The sequence below is a fragment of the Homalodisca vitripennis genome, chromosome 1 (genome assembly GCF_021130785.1).
Source record: "Homalodisca vitripennis isolate AUS2020 chromosome 1, UT_GWSS_2.1, whole genome shotgun sequence".
NCBI lineage: Eukaryota > Metazoa > Arthropoda > Insecta > Hemiptera > Cicadellidae > Homalodisca > Homalodisca vitripennis.
The window spans coordinates 227,506,048-227,522,171 of record NC_060207.1 but is presented as its reverse complement, the minus strand read 5'-3'; the positions used below and the strand labels follow the sequence as shown (position 1 = coordinate 227,522,171).

At 35.9% G+C, this 16,124-nt stretch overlaps 2 protein-coding genes across 2 annotated transcripts in view; both read right to left on the bottom strand.

Annotated features, from left to right (window-relative positions):
• LOC124355079 overlaps positions 1 to 1,840 on the bottom strand; it is a 53,905-nt gene extending 52,065 nt beyond the window's left edge. The window contains exons 1-2 of the mRNA XM_046806014.1: positions 1,372 to 1,840; positions 11 to 136 (exon numbers count right to left, since the gene is read on the bottom strand). Coding sequence (XP_046661970.1) covers positions 11 to 136; positions 1,372 to 1,840 — 595 coding nt within the window. The remainder of the gene's footprint in view (positions 1 to 10; positions 137 to 1,371) is intronic.
• A 314-nt stretch (positions 1,841 to 2,154) lies between these two features.
• LOC124355070 lies at positions 2,155 to 14,560 on the bottom strand. Its single transcript, XM_046806002.1, has 4 exons — positions 13,996 to 14,560; positions 4,513 to 4,741; positions 2,877 to 3,109; positions 2,155 to 2,206 (listed from the first exon to the last, which is right to left on the bottom strand). Exons 1-4 carry the CDS (start codon positions 14,226 to 14,228, stop codon positions 2,155 to 2,157), a joined length of 747 nt encoding a protein of 248 aa, XP_046661958.1. The 5' UTR covers positions 14,229 to 14,560.
• Between the last annotated feature and the right edge of the window lie 1,564 nt (positions 14,561 to 16,124).

Below are 16,124 nucleotides of genomic sequence, written 5' to 3'. Positions count from 1 at the left end.
TATGACCTACTTTTAATTCTTCTCCTTTTTAAATATGAACGATACGTATCAGAATTTCTGTAGACTTTGAGTTCTTCTCTGTAGCGTTTTTTATCTAATTGTGCACGTTGAAGGTACTCTTTTTTTATTTTCCAAGCTTAAGCTGCTCCATTCGTTACCTAAAATCTTGGTAACCTGTGGAGGAATCATAACAATGACAGTTACTATTCAAAAAAACCTTGGCATAGCTAAAATAAATAAGTGCTATTGTAAAAGTAACATGTAACTTTTACTATTACTACAGTTGTTTTCAAATAAACATTCTTTTACACCAATGTAATTTTCTTTCTATTACACAATTGTGATTGCTTATCGTGAATGCTAGCAAACCACTCCATCTAAACTTTAAGTAATCCTTGTATATAAATATGTGTGGGAAACATACAAGATCTCACACTAACGTAGCTCATAACATTATTTGTAACGAATAACAATGGCAAATTTCTGACACCTGTTGTCCTTCCAGAAGGTTTTCAGTTATAGTATGTCCAACCCTGTCTCCTGCCATAATAAATATAGAGAAAACAGTTGCAGAGCCCAAACCCCATTCTGTCCAAATAGGATCACAACAAACTAACACAAAATTCCCTCAAAATACCTGAGTGGTACGGGATGTTGCAGGAAAGAGCTTAAAAAATGGACTTCTCCAGGAAAATGAAAATTGGCAATGCACAAAATGTAAAACCATGAGATATACGAATAAGAGATCTCTGGCCATATAAATAAATAGCTGTCACCATTCACAACTTAACAGTTTGATTGAAAATAATTTTCTGATGAAAGTCAAACAATGAAGATGATAAATTTGAAATGGCTGCCAAAATAGGGTCAACATATTAGTACTAGAAAATTGTCTTTTAAAGGAAGGAAACTATCAAATTCAAAACTAAGCTAAGTATTGTGCTGAAAAATTTTGAAGAAATGGAAAATTAAAGACGGAAACACAATTATTTTAAATGGAATAGGCTCAAACTCACAAACGAGAAGAAATTCAAAGCGCATCTATGAAGAGTATGATGTTTAAAAACTGAAAATGCAGCTTAGCAACTCACCACCACTAAACTCAAGATCAAAGTGTAGTGAAAAAGGTTACGAGGACTTCTTCATAAAACATAATTTTTTTTAAACGGCACATGAAGACACATTACAGCATAGAGAGTGCAGGGAGCCTTAAGAATGCAAGACAACACAAATCTCGAATCAGTCTCAGCACAAACAACATTAGATCATCATTTACACAGAGTACAGACTACAATTCTCTCATCTTCCGAGCCTAATCTATCAAACACAAAAAATTAAGACTGACATTTTAAAGGAAAAGATTTTTCATACTTCCACATTTAACATGGTGGACACGAGTTTGGAAGATGGTGGACACTGTTGGAGTTTGGAAGAAGATGGACACTGTTGGTGTTTGGAAGACGGTGGACTCTGTTGGAGTTTGGAAGACGGTGGACACTGTTGGAGTTTGGAAGACGGTGGACACTGATGGAGTTTGGAAGACGGGGTGGACACTTTTGGAGTTTGGAAGACGGGGTGGACACTTTGGAGTTTGGAAGATAGTGGACACTGTTGGAGTTTGGAAGAAGGTGGACACTGTTGGAGTTTGGAAGAAGGTGGACACTGTTGGAGTTTGGAAGACGGTGGACACTGTTGGAGTTTGAAAGGCCCAGCCATATTGTGAGATGGTGGGTGGGTAAGTTTGTGCTGCCAAGTTCGCCTCGCAAATTGATTTAGAAGAAGCAAAATTAGGGCTTCCCCAGAAGGAGTTGTCAAGGTCCATTAAAAATGTATTACGCATTGTTAAGTTTAATTGAAGCCAACATTGACCCCAAAAAAATGTTTATATATTAAACTACTATACACATGTGGCTAAATTTAAGTGTATACTTTTTTATCTGACTAAATATGCATTTTAAGTATTTAATAAATATTACCCACTCATATCACATTTTTTCCTGAAAACAAGAATTACATGAATATGCTGCTAGTACTAGAAAGTAATGAAGTTTATCTCACCTCAGGAAAAGGTGTATTACTAAATTCTGGCCTTTTCCTCTTTTCATTCAGATAGTAAAACGTAGCCAGTGCAAGGAGCTTTCGGTGGTCTGTTCGCTAGTTCAGGTTTTCGCTTCCGACCTTTAGGCCATCCTCCTTTTTTCTTAACCTGTAAAAGTAAAAAAACGCATTTTTAATTATTTTGTGACTGAGAGTTGTAGCAAAACAAATATTTACCCAGTTTTCACCAAATTAATCTACAGTTATAACTAATTAATAAAATTCATTTATATCTTCACAGAGGTACCTACACTATTTAGGAATACTTTTACCCCATCTTCAGTAGTCTACACAACACAAATGAATTCTCTATTTAACTCTTTGATGCAGTTTTTTTTTTTTACCCCCCACAGTGACCACTACAGCAGAGCTTTCATGAACAAAGCTAGTATAAGTACATAAAGCTTTAGTAGAGCCTCAAATATCTTAGCAAATTTTTGCCAGATTTTTATCATTTTTTCCTTATAATATCACAATGAAACTTAATAAATCTAGTACAATTTTACTAACGTTCCCTCTGATTATTAGAGCAACAACACGCGCAGGCAGGAAATCACTCTATACGAGTTTTGCATAAAATATGTTTTGCATTTTTTGTATTTTTTTGAATTTTTTTTAGTATTTATTAAAAAAATTAATTTATATTATTTTAGGCTCTACAAGGCATGTATTATTGAATCATGATCATAATAATAGCTTTAAGATTTAAAACAATCATTTATACTACAAAAATATTAAAATAAAACCTCTTTTGGAAATCTCCATGTAGAAGGATTAACCAGCGAATGACAAAGCTTACCTGAATTTGAGGAGCTGACTGCACAGAGGAATCACTGTTGGTACCTGTGCTCTCAGACACAGACGACGTCAGTAACTTTATCTTCTTTTTAAGTATAGTTCTATTGCTCAGAGACAAGTTCAATGTTTTAGACCTTATGACTGGCTGAAGCACTTCTATCTTGGACTCCTCACAGTGTTCTGTTGCCTCTGCAATACTTTCCAACTTCTGAATCTGAAACAATAAAAATGCATGATCATTTCTCGAGAGATTGGTGCATCAAAATAATTATTAGATAACCTACATGAACAGTAAGATAGCAAAAGTTTAAAACTCAACTTGACAAATTGATATATATTTAAATACATAAACAAAAGAAATTGCATTATTGTTATAATATCATTTATTTATTTCTGCATTAGTTTTTATAACAAGAGTATCAGAGATGAAGTTCTGAACTGCCAACACTGAGGAAGTGAATTAGGGGAGTAAAAACCTAGGGTACATGGACCATGAGTCGCTTACACTGTACAACCGCAAGGTTCTTACTACTAAGAGACTAGTCTGGAAGAAATTCTGTACTGACATTCATAATGTGCAAGATTGTGAAAGGCTTCACAAACATTAGCAAAAAAAAAAAACACGTTGCTTGGTGGTCTCAAGGCATTACTTCACTGAACCGGAGGAAGTGTTGGACTCTATTATCTATGAAAAGGATCAACCGCTGTGGAGGGAGACCTCCAGGACATGCCAATCATTCAAAATGTAGTTTGGGTACTGTGTTGTAACCTTCAAAAGGATTGAGTGGGCGACAACTCGTTTAGTCCTTGTAAATCACCTTGTAAATCACCTAAGGGGACAGTGTCAGACTGGTCTATTTGCAGTAGGGATTGAATCTTCTCCTTCCTCGAATGTGAATGTGCAAGCTTTTCAGGGTCGTGTTTATTCCAAAGCAGAAGAGGTCTGGTCTGAATCAGCTTAAGTCCCTTAGATTGATATGTCTGTCTTCCTTCTTCTTAAGACCATGGAGAAATGATAGCGTCCTCTTCATTCAAATCAGCTTTTATTTACACTCCAGGGAAATCATGTGGCTTAATTCTGCACCAATTGAGAAGGCATTGACAGCAAAAGAATAGACCAAAGGGGTTTTTACTTTGGAGTACTTAACCCAAAACACTCTTTGACTTTATAAGCAACCGAAGTCATAGTGAAGGTCTTAGGATCCACCCATATAAAGCAAGTATAGTAACCTTTAGCACAGGAAGGAACTCTGAGTTAGATCAACAAATCGGGGGAAGTGAGGAAACAATCTACTGTTGAGATTTGTGTGGGTTTCCCTCAGTGATGAGGGAAGTGAGTAGGTTCGATGAACATTTCCCATAGGAAAATAATTCATTCGTACTCCGACAAAGAGCAAGACTTAGGGTCAGCCTTTTGACTTAGCCTGCAAGAGAGTGAGTTAAATTTACTTTTATTAGTGTAATCTATAAAAAATTCTTTCATGTATTGTAACCTGGGAGAACAACCGAGTTAAACACGCCCTCGATGAATCTCCTTTTTGATGATCAAAAAAATACTTGACTAGACGGATTATCTAATTCCGCACAATCTGACCAATATCAATTGAAATTACGTACCGGATTGATCAAGCTGAAACATTGCACTGTCTGCTCTGTCTCAGTGGATGCCGAAAGACTATTGTCATCCTTTTCAGAGATGACACTGACATTGCTCTCCTCCACAACGGTGCTGATCGACACCTGTGGCAGCAACAGTTGCGCCGCTACGTTCTGGAAGTCCTCAACACAGAGGTTTAAGCCCCCGACGCCAGAGGTAAGAGCGTCTGTGAGAGTCAGCCATTCCAGCCTAAATATTCAGAAATAAATCACATTTACCTTGTATACTACATAGTTTATTATTACAATGTCGTTAAGAACTATTTACATGTCGTAACATAAATTTATTGCTTGTTTCACAAAAAGTTTACAAGGGCTACAGTATTTGATGTCTATACACCCATTAACATAATTTTCCAGTCATACTAGATTATTATTTTTAATTTGAGAAATTTTTAAACAGAACTTTAATAGTCCTCAAATTATTATTCTTGCTGATTCCCTATTAAATGCGTTTGTAACCTTACTTACTGACATTAATTTTTCAAAATAGAGTGCTTGTTCCTAGATGTTAGATAAAAAAGGACTAGTCTGTGATCTGTTGTGAGTTTATAGACCATTATGACACGACCATAAATAAACAAAACGTTTTCTAGCTAAAAATAGAATGGGTAATGAGATGCTGAAAAAAAGATTAACCCTAAACACAATAGTGGAAGCTGAAAAACACTTATTGCTAAGCCAAATCCTCTGCAACTCCTTAATCTTACTAGCCTGCCCCTATGACTCCAGGGACATCCTACTCACCTACATCTATTAGTCTTAATTTTCGCTACATACTCATGAAAAGCGACTCTCGTGTTCGCTACACAAGTCACCAGTGTGCTGGAGGAGGCTATCTCAAGGACGCTGCCCTGGGAGAAAACTCCTGGATATTAAGAAGATATTATTAATTTATATAGTTGTAAATCTATCAATTATTTACTTTACAAATAAGTTGTGACACTTCGAAGGAATTATACCATGGTGACCCTTGGTACAATGTGGCCATGGCAAACGTAGGGAACGTTCTAGGGAAAAAAAATGTCTTGAGCAGCATCCTAGTTCTGCATGATATGACCGTATAATGCTTTACATGATCAACACACAGTTTATCCTGATGTGTAACAATTTTGGAGTGGAGTCTGTAGAATCCAATAGCTGTTTCACCTGCAGAGAATTATCCTGAGATAGCATCCATTTTAGTTGTAAAGCTAATGCTCATCTTTGCTCGCTTTTTGTAAAAGCTACATCTGTGGCTCTCCTACTCCGAGCAAACCTTCCTCATTGTCCAGAGTCTAGTTTTTATACTGAGCCTGAAAAAAGCATTGCTCATAGGGCGGTGGCAGACCTGGTCTGCAGAAGCTTGACAGGGGTTTATTTCGCTGCGTTGATTTTGTATTGTATTGTCATTATTTGGCGGTGTTTATTTTCGGCCGGGTGTGTCGGAGTTTCATTGAAGCCAGATGTATTAGCTCCGTACATCAGCGGGGACAGTTTACTGTGAGTAACTGAATGTATGAGTCAGTAACTAACCCAACTGAACACGTTGGCCACTGCAAGCTTCATCACAGGCAGCGTTATCATCATCAGCGCAGGCAGTGTGCGCCGCTGCCAACCACTGCTCGCCGCAGCAAATTATCCCGCCTGTGACTAATGCTGTACCAGACCGGCTCGGCTCTAACTGACCGCTGCGAGTGTTTGTTGGTGCGCCTTCAATTTTGTACTGCAATGAAAACACTCTCCTGCATTGCCGGCCTTGCGGATTCTTGTTTGAGGGCGTTTTAACGGCCTTGTCCTGCAGTTTGTGGTTTACTAAATATTACTGACTGTTGTTTTTCATGGCTCATGTGTTCGGCGCATCGCTTGGACGAACTGCTCTTGATTGATAAGCTGCTTTTATTGTATAGTTAAGGGTTACTTTGTATTTAAGTGTAGTAAATCAGCTTTAATTTAAAGGTGCTTATTTCTTGTATACATTACTGATTTTCTGTGATTATTTGTGCTGTAAATATTATTGTATAATTAACTAGTGACCACGTATATTTATTAATTACTTACAACATGCCACCAGTAACTAGAGGTAGTGGTATGCTTAATTGCAACGGATGGTTTGTACCATTTAAATGATGAAGTCATTGAACTGGCTTCTAATTTCTGCTCTGAACTTAAAAAAGTAGGGAGCAATTTTGGTAATGACATTGTTGAAAAGCTTGTACCTCACATATCTGCCATTATGGCCAAACTAGACTCTACTGAAAAGCTCTGTAGGGATCTAAAAATTGAAAATGAAGGTCTTTGTTATCAATTACAAACTGTAGAGACTAAGTTTACAGATCTCAACTCTAGTTATAGGAAATAAATGTAACGAGTGTGATGCTATAGAAGATGACTGTGATCTTGAAATAAAAAGTCTCCAAAATAAACTAAGTCTTTGTAAGCAAGAAAATTGTTATTTTACGAGACCAAGTGAATAGTGTAGAAACTGGCTGTATTTGTGGTACTAAGTCAAAGGAGTGTTCTGGGTCTGATGTCACTCACAACACAACACTGTAATTTCGGAACTGGAGGTCAAGATTTCTGACATGGAGGCAGAACGTGGGCAGATTTCTGACCACCGTACAGGTGTTGGAAGCTAACATTAATTATTTAAATAGTGAAATTGTAAGACTGGAGGGGGAGGTGCTGTCGGGGGCGAGGTATGTTGGTTCTCCCCCGATCTTATGGCTGAACTGTCTGAGTCTATGGATGGGGGGGAGATGGATGCCTTACTGCCCGTCCCCTCTGTTTCTGGTCAAACCTCAACAGGTTCTGCTTGTTTTAGAGCTTTCAAGTGGCGACAGCCTGAATTTTAAGAATGTTTTATTGATTGGAGATTCAATCATACGACATGCAGGTAAAAAGTACTCAACAAAAAGGGGGTCATGTCGAGTGTTGTCCTGGGGCTAAAATTAATGATATCAAGCAGAACTTGTTGAAGCTAGTTAACAGGCAGTTCTCTGTTATTTATTTACATGTAGGCACAAAACAATCTTATACGAGGCTACAAGGGGGGGCCTGGCTACAATGGCGGCCATGGTAAACGTCAAGCACTTCACAGCATGGCGGATTTGCTGTACACTGTAAGGACTCCAGTTTCCAAATTCCAAAGTTTTTTGTAAACAGTGTACTGACTAGAACTGACATTTCATACAAGGCCCTTTTTCACTTTAATGAACAAATTGAGCTGATGTGTGGTAACTTTTGGAGTCACTTATGTGGAGGCTAAACTGCTCTGTAGGGAGCGTGACCTGGCCCGAGACGGACGACACCTCAATAGGAGAGGTATAACTCATCTAGCTACGCTTTTTGAGTCTGTTTTTCATTGCGGCATTGGCTTGCAGCGGTCTGAGGGTTTTGAAAAGGTGTTGACCCCTTGCACAGATTTTTTATGAGTGTCCCCCCGGGGACTCTGCAGTGGGCAGATCTTGGACACCTGGATAGCCCACCTGATACTGTAAAGATTCTTCATCAAAATGTTCAGGTATAAATAACAAGATTGATAATTTTCAACTTTTTATTGACGCCGAAAATGTAGATATAATTTGTTTGTCTGAACACCACCTGAGAGATTTTGAGTTTGAGGTTTTTGTCACTGCATGGTTACACTGGTGTTACAGCTTTTCTGTAGGAAAATTTTATCAAAAGGGAGGTGTTTGCATTTTTAGTAAACCTTCAATAAAACACAATGTTTTAGATGTCTCCCCGATTTTGTCAGGAGGGTAGGTGTGAGCTTGCGGCAGCGATTTTTCAGTTCAGACAATTTCCTCTTCTTGTTGTGTTACCGCTTATAAACCGAAACCTTTTTCAGCGTCAGTGCAAGAACATGAGATGTTTTATGAATGTTTATCCGATTGCCTCCAAAAAATTATAAATCCAGAAGTTATAGAACTGTTGTTGTGGGTGATTTCAATGTTAATCTCTCTGTTGCTGACATGAAAAGTAGATAGTCTTCTATCCATGGATGGCATCTCACGATTTAAGCAATAAAGTAAATTCATTTTACGAGGGAATTTAAAAACTCCCGGTCCCTAATTGATCACGTATATACTGATCTTTCTGAAGACATTTTCAGTTGCTCTGTCGTGATAAATGCACTGTCCGATCACCATGCACAAATCTCACATGTCAGGTATTTATCTAGTCCTGATTGCCCTAAGTTTATGCTTTAAGCGATCATTTGTAGAAGATAATGTTCGTATTTTTAGACATCTTCTGGGTGGGGAAACATGGCATGATGTTTACGCAGCTAGAACAATGGATGATAAGATGAGCTTGTTTATGTCCTCTATAGAGTTTTTATTTCATTCAGGGCTTTTCCTGAGAAAAGGGTTCGGATTCGTGGGCTTTCTCCAAATGCCAAAGTGTCTTTAACTAAAAACCAGGAGCAAATTGAGCTACGTGATTTGGTTGCGCATTGGTATTATAAACTAAAGACCTGAGTTCTTCTGATGAGAGTAGAAAACAATACCTTTCTTTTGAAGAGGCAATATAGGGCTAGTGTGAGGGAAGCTAAGTTCATCTAAAGTTAAAACATTTACTGCAGACTTCCTCAAATAAAGTTAAGACTGTGTGGGACATAGTGAACGAGCATAGAGGTAAGGCAAAGAGTTTTGGCAGATATCCCTCGAACCATCAAGGATAGTAAAGGAGTCATTATTAGGGATCCGAAGGACGTTTCTAACTTGTTCAATGATTTCTTCATTAATGTGTCGAATGCAAGTTCATCTTCCATATCGTTGTCTCTTCTTCAACAACAATCATGTGCTGGGGTGTCTTCATTTTCTTTTTTCACCTGTTTCTGAAGTGGAAGTATCTGACATCATCAGATCTATAAAAGCAAAGGCTTCTTCTGGCTTCGACAATATATCATCGAAGCTTCTTAAATCATGTACGGAGTTATTTTGTTAGGCCACTTGCTCATTTGATAAATTTTTTCGTTTGAAAATGGCCTGTTTCCTGACATTTTAAAGTTGTCTATAGTGAAGCCGTTACATAAAAAGGGGACTGGTTGAGGAACTTGATAATTTCAGGCCTATTTCGATTGGATCGACATTTTCTAAGGTGTTTGAGAAGGCAGTTTTGATAAGGTTAACGGCTTTCCTGGAGAGTAATAAAGTTATGTTTGACAAACAGTTTGGCTTTGTCAAGGGAGGCTCAACTGTGAAGGCAATGTTTGCTCTCTTGGATAAAGTTGTTTAAAGCTCTTGATGAAGGACAGTTTTCTACTGGTATCTTTTTTGATTTGAGAAAAAGCATTTGACATGGTTTCGCATGAACTTCTTTTGCAAAAGCTTGACAGAGTGGGTGTGCGTGGCTTGGCAAATCAATGGCTGTCATCTTTCTTGAGTCAGCGTAGACAAGTTGTGGGAAATTCCATACGTTGACGTAAATACTAGGAAAAGATGCTTTTTTCTGACGAGCAGATTGTCAAGACGGGTTGTGCCACAGGGCTCCATACTTGGACCCTTCCTCTTTATTTTGTATGTGGAATGACCTCAGCAGTTGTGTTTCGAGGGGCTTGTTGTGTTTTGTTTGCTGACGACACATCACTTGTAATTGATGAGTCTTGTCGTTTCAATATGGAGATAAATACGTTTGTTCAGTGTAATTTCAATAGTCCAGTGGTTTCAGAGTAATGGTTTGGCCGTGAATACTGGATAAAACTACATTGCTAGATTTTTCAATTTCATCAAGACGCAATGACTCTTTGAGTGTTTGGGTTGGCGATACAGAGGTTTGTTCTGAGCAAATGGTCAAGTTTTTAGGCCTAATTGTCGATAGGAATCTTAGCTTCTCCTTTCATGTAAATCATGTCGCACGTAAAATCTGTGCTGGTATTTTTGTTTTCTTCGTAGACTTTCATCTTTCACGGGCACCGATGTGCTTCTAACTTCATATTTTGCATTAGTTTATCCCTACCTTTCATACGCTGTTGAAATTTGGGGTTTTGAAAATTGCAGAACAAACCATGTCTTTCTTTTGCAGAAGAAAGCGGTGAGAGCTATTGCTGGCATCCGTCAATCAGAATCCTGCAAATCACACTTTAAGAACTTCAATCTGCTTACTTTTCCAAGTATATATATTTACCACACATTGGTCTTTTTTAAGCAAAACCAGGGCATTTTCGAGTCACTAATTCCGCAGTCCGGACACTGTCTCAGAAATAGCAACAAAATTAAATATTCCCCCCCCATGCAAACCTCTTTTTTCAAACATCACTGTTTTTATAATGCCGTAATTTTTTATAATTCTCTTCCTGTGGACCTAAAGAATGTAAATGATATAATGGTCTTTTAAGAGATCACTGAAAGGCTTTTTTAATAGAAAAATGTTTCTACACCTCAGTGAATTTATTGGAAATAAATAGTCTGTATGATGTAAAATTAATTAGTTTTAATAATTGATTAATTATAATATATAAATATTAATAATGATTAATAATAATTTTTATAGATACAAAACTGTACATGTGGTTTTTTTTAATATTTATGACGCAATCCAATGCAATGTTACATGTCTGATGGAAAATAAAGGATATTTGATTTGATTTGATTTGATTTGATTTGAAACCATGTCTCCCTGGGAAAGTTCCTTGGTCTTTGAGAAACTAACTGGATGGGAGCTTTATTTAGCTAAATTTGGCATTATATTTTAAGCATAGCTTTCCTCATGAAAACAAACGTTTTACTAACCCTACAACTAGCTGTCATTTCATCCTGTATGACAAATTTTTAAACTTGTATTTTGCAGGGTCGGCCGTTAACACAATTACCAACTGTTCTGACCTCAGATATCACTGACAATCATAAATAACAATTTAAGCACATTACACAAATATAACCACAAATCTACATTTATAGTTCAATTATTAAAAACAATGTTATTTCCATCTCCTAATACCATATATATTTTGGTAGGCTACAGGAGGACGAGCAGTATATGTTAATAACGTTGAAATTTTTATTGGCTATTCCAGCTGTTAACTCCCCTAATACCCAGTTATTCACACCCCTTAAATCCTTATAGGCTATAATTTTGTTCAGGAAGACTAACAGAATAAATTAATAACGTTGAAATTGTGATTGGCTACTCCAGCCCTTGGGCAGGGTACGATAAGCGGACCCGGTTTCTTATATCGAAGAATGTAATCATCGATACCTAATATTCGCATCTCAAATCCTAGACTATCAATCGATATAAAAGTATAATATTATAGTCCTCAATAACATTCATATGTTTTAAATTAAATATTGATTTAATATTTACAGTGATGAAACAAATTATTATAAGAAAAATTATGAAAACTAAAGACGACCATATTATTTGCTCCTCTCACAGTTACAGTTGTTTCTTTCCCACAAATTTCACATAATGGATTTTTCTATATGAGACCGACATGTTGAAGCCACGTAAAACATGTCTATCATCTTTCAATGCAATGTCGTGTAGTTTTCTAAAATTGACTGCCATTTTTAATAATCAAAGGTTACTTATATGTAAAATTGAAATATTACCTTATGTGTATTATTTGAAAGTTTTTACAGCTGTTGATATAGATTATTTACGTTATTTGTTCAAAATAATTAATCAGTGATTAATTAATAATTGTTTAATAATTAATAATCAATTATTAATTATAATCAATTATTAATCAGTAATTAATAATTGATTATATCGGTGGTTATGATTAAGTAATATCGTTTGCCAATTTCAATATAAAAAACCGGGTCCGCTTATCGAACCCTACCCCAGCCCTTAACCTCACTGGTACCCTAGTGCCTTTAATGAGGTTATTTTAAACTTTTTAGAGCTTTCCAAAACTTATTTGTTTTCATTCAGGTCATTTGGTATTAGCCTATACAGATCTTCGAACTATTCGGCAGACGTCACGTTGGTTCGAACTATGAAGCCAATAGTACCCTCATTCGTATCCAACGTCTTGGAAACATAGTATCTCCTCACGTGGACTTCTTCGCTGATAGTGTCACTGTGGTCAAGAAGAAAACTGTAAATGCCTTGGTATTATAGAAATTGCAAGCGTCATTTATGGTTATTGATTTTTGTTGAATTATATATTATTAGCGACATTTGTTATAGATATTATTATTGTTATTATTATTTATTATCAATATGTGTGTGTGTGCGTGTGTGTGTGTACGTATGTGTGTGTGTGTGTATGTATATATGTAGATGCGCTGCTTTGATTCTTTGGAAATGTATTTATTATTCGTTTTCTATAACTTCAGATTTTTATATAAATTGTTATCCTTTCATAGATATTAATTCTGTTATCTTTTTTTTCTTCTAAATATTTTATTTTTCATTTGTTGTTGACTGGTAACTTACGGAGGTTTGTTTTGATATCAATTAATTATGTGCTTGTTTGTAAGTAATACGTAGCTCCTAGTCATTCATCAGTTTATGCATGTTAGCCACCACTTGTAAATTTTTCACTGTATATTTTTTTATGTATTGGGTTTCTCCCGTTGAAATAAATAAATAAATATACAGAAACCACTCTATCCCTATCTACTACTTGTTATTACATTGTATAAGACATTTGTACGTATTATAAAATGTTCATGTAACGATCTGGCACATTATCCGAGGACAAGAAAGTACTAATCAAAAATGCCCCTAGCCATCAGTGACATCTGGCAAAAAAGGCATTCCTCAGTACCCAAATTCAAACTCAAAACGTGAGAATTCATAAAGGTTATCTTTAACTAGGGTACTACTATTAACATATTAATGATAACCTAGGGTAGACTTTAATTTTTTTTTTTTTTTTATTTTTTTTTTTTTTTTTTTTTTTTTTTTTTTTATTTTTTTTTTAATAAGCGGCCTACACTCATTATTCGATTGCTATTATCAAATGGTTGAGATTGGAGAATGGATGAGATTCTTCTTGCTACGGTAATTTATTGTAACTCTTATTGTGTACCTACGATTTTTAAGTTGGATTATATATCAAATTTTTTGATAATAGCAATCGAATAACGAGTGTAGGCCGCTTATTAAGGACTCCCCATAACCTAATCTAAACCTACTTAGATCCGTAATAACAAGTAGTAGGCCTAAATAGGGGCAGAGTGGCCTCCATAAACCAAAGTACTTTAGTTGATTTTAATTATTTTTTCAGCATTTTCTTTTTGAAAAAAAATCCATAAATAATGTAAAGTGGACAAGTAAATATTTACATGTTTTAGAAAAAATTTCGTGAAAATCTAATAATTTTTATTGAGGTTATAATACCTTGCCCTCAAAGAGAGGAATTGTAGGATAAAATGTCCATCCTACTTGCTATTGGACATACCTGAACATAACTGCAAAATTTTAAAAAAGGATCTTGGGGAGTAGCCTTACCCTAGAGACCGGATATCTATTCCCTTTTAATTAAACAAATATGATTAATCGACCTACCCCTTGCTTGTTTCAATCAAAATGCCACTTTTCAGAGCATCTCCAGTTTCTGAAACACTTTCAGTATCAGTTTTTAAAACACTAGTAGATGAAAGTTCAGATACCAAACTCCCATTCCCGAGGGTTGCATTATGTGAAGAGATGTCAAGAAAGTGTGGTGAAACGTCAAGAAAGTGTGGTGATACGTCAAGAAAATGTGTTGAAATCAAAGGACCACCGACTTCATCTTCCATTTTGTTACAAATTTCTATAACGAGCTGTCTTCTTACAAATGTCTTCAACACAACTTTGCTATTCGCATGGAATGTACGAAATTCAATTTAATAGTTTGGACAGTTTGAAGTAATTAATCTCACTTGAAACCTTTCTAACACAACACAATCTCTTCACACTCTCTCTCGAAGTCTCAACTCAGTCTCTGACATATCCCATTTTACTCTTATCAAACACAAAAACAAGTTTTGCCCTTTATTTTTCTAACTTTTAGTTGAGCAGCATATTATCCTCTCGTTTTAGACTCAGTCTAAACTGACGTTTCTGTCAGATGTTGGAGTTCTGTACTTTAGCGGTGTAGCGTTGGGAGTTGGCACTTCTGGCAGTCAACCTGCAATCAAGTAGCCAACTGTAACTGCCTAAATCCTCTTAATTGCTAGCTGACTTTAGCATTGGATACAATATCTTCTCAACGTCGAGTTGTACATAATCAAAGCCAATATAACTTTTCTCAATTTAATTGGCTCGACCTAGAGATGGGTATACTAGCCGGCTTCATATAATATATATTAACGCAACGGTTTAGCTACGATATTAGTTATAGACAGCCGTTATCGATAGATAATAGCTGGACCAAGTTGTAGTTGTATTCAGGATTTGTAAATTTGAGTCGCGTAAATATCAGCTGGAAGGAAAATATAAATTAGGTTTTCCCGCCGACATTACTCCCTTTTAGAAGGCAGAAAACAAGAACCGATCGTAATTTTCACAGTACGTCAAATATAAGTCTTGTTATTTCTAATGTAGTTTCTTTAAGACCTTCGCTAAAGATTAGGTTGTGATAAAACTTAACTTTTATTTCAATACGTGATCAAAACGCAGGAATTCAAGACATCATAGCACTAAGACGGGGAGCTATTACATCCGTTGTAACTTCTCGCAACAGTCCTAATATGGAACAACATTGTCAATAACTGCTTGTTCTTCATAACAATTTAAGTACATAGTAAAATTTATCGCTCAGTTAGGGAATAACCTTTGAGTTTAATATTGTTTGACACCTGGCCATCTTGTGCTCAAGGTCATTGTTCTAGAGCAATATCTCAGTGTGAGGTCCGCTGACCTCTTGGGGTCCGTAAAAGATACTGATATTATAATCCTATGAAACAAAGCATTCATACTACGGCGACAAAGCTCGTTACTGCAGCGACAAAAAAATAATTTTTATTACAAAATGTGTACCTATTTAATGAAGTCGTGAAAGTAGTAAATAATATTAAAGCCAGACCTTTAAACTCTCGCATATTTACTCAGCTTAGCAAAGCTTACATCATTTTTTGCTACTTGTACAATCTGAACTACCAGAAGTTAAAAAACACATTTTAACACACTGTGCAATTTTGAACCACATATTTATGCGAACATATTAAACTTTCAAAAATAAAACCAGAGATAGTCCAAAGCAAAAACAATATCTGAACAGGATGTACTGAAGCAGGATGTTTTGCTATCGGCCTATAGTTTTTATTTGGTAATAAAGTTTATTTATTTAATCTGCTATTTGTAGATTATGGATTAATATACCAGACTTATCTTTTTTTTAATCTTTTTCAATGTGCATAGTAAATATTGAAAAAATTGAAACACAAATAAATATTTAATTTTTCTACCCTGTAGATTTTTGTAAAGAAATAATCATCTCTCAAATTATCATTACTAAAAAATAATAACTAATATATAAACGGTCATTTTGTGTGGTACACAATGTCAAAACTAATAATAAAGGGATCCCCGAGTTAAAAACGTTTGATAACACCTACGGTACTCGAGAAGTATAAAGCAGGCGGCAGGCCGTTTCGTAACTGGCTTTTGATAGTTGTGAGAAAAAGACGCGCTTTTTAATTTAATTTTTATCC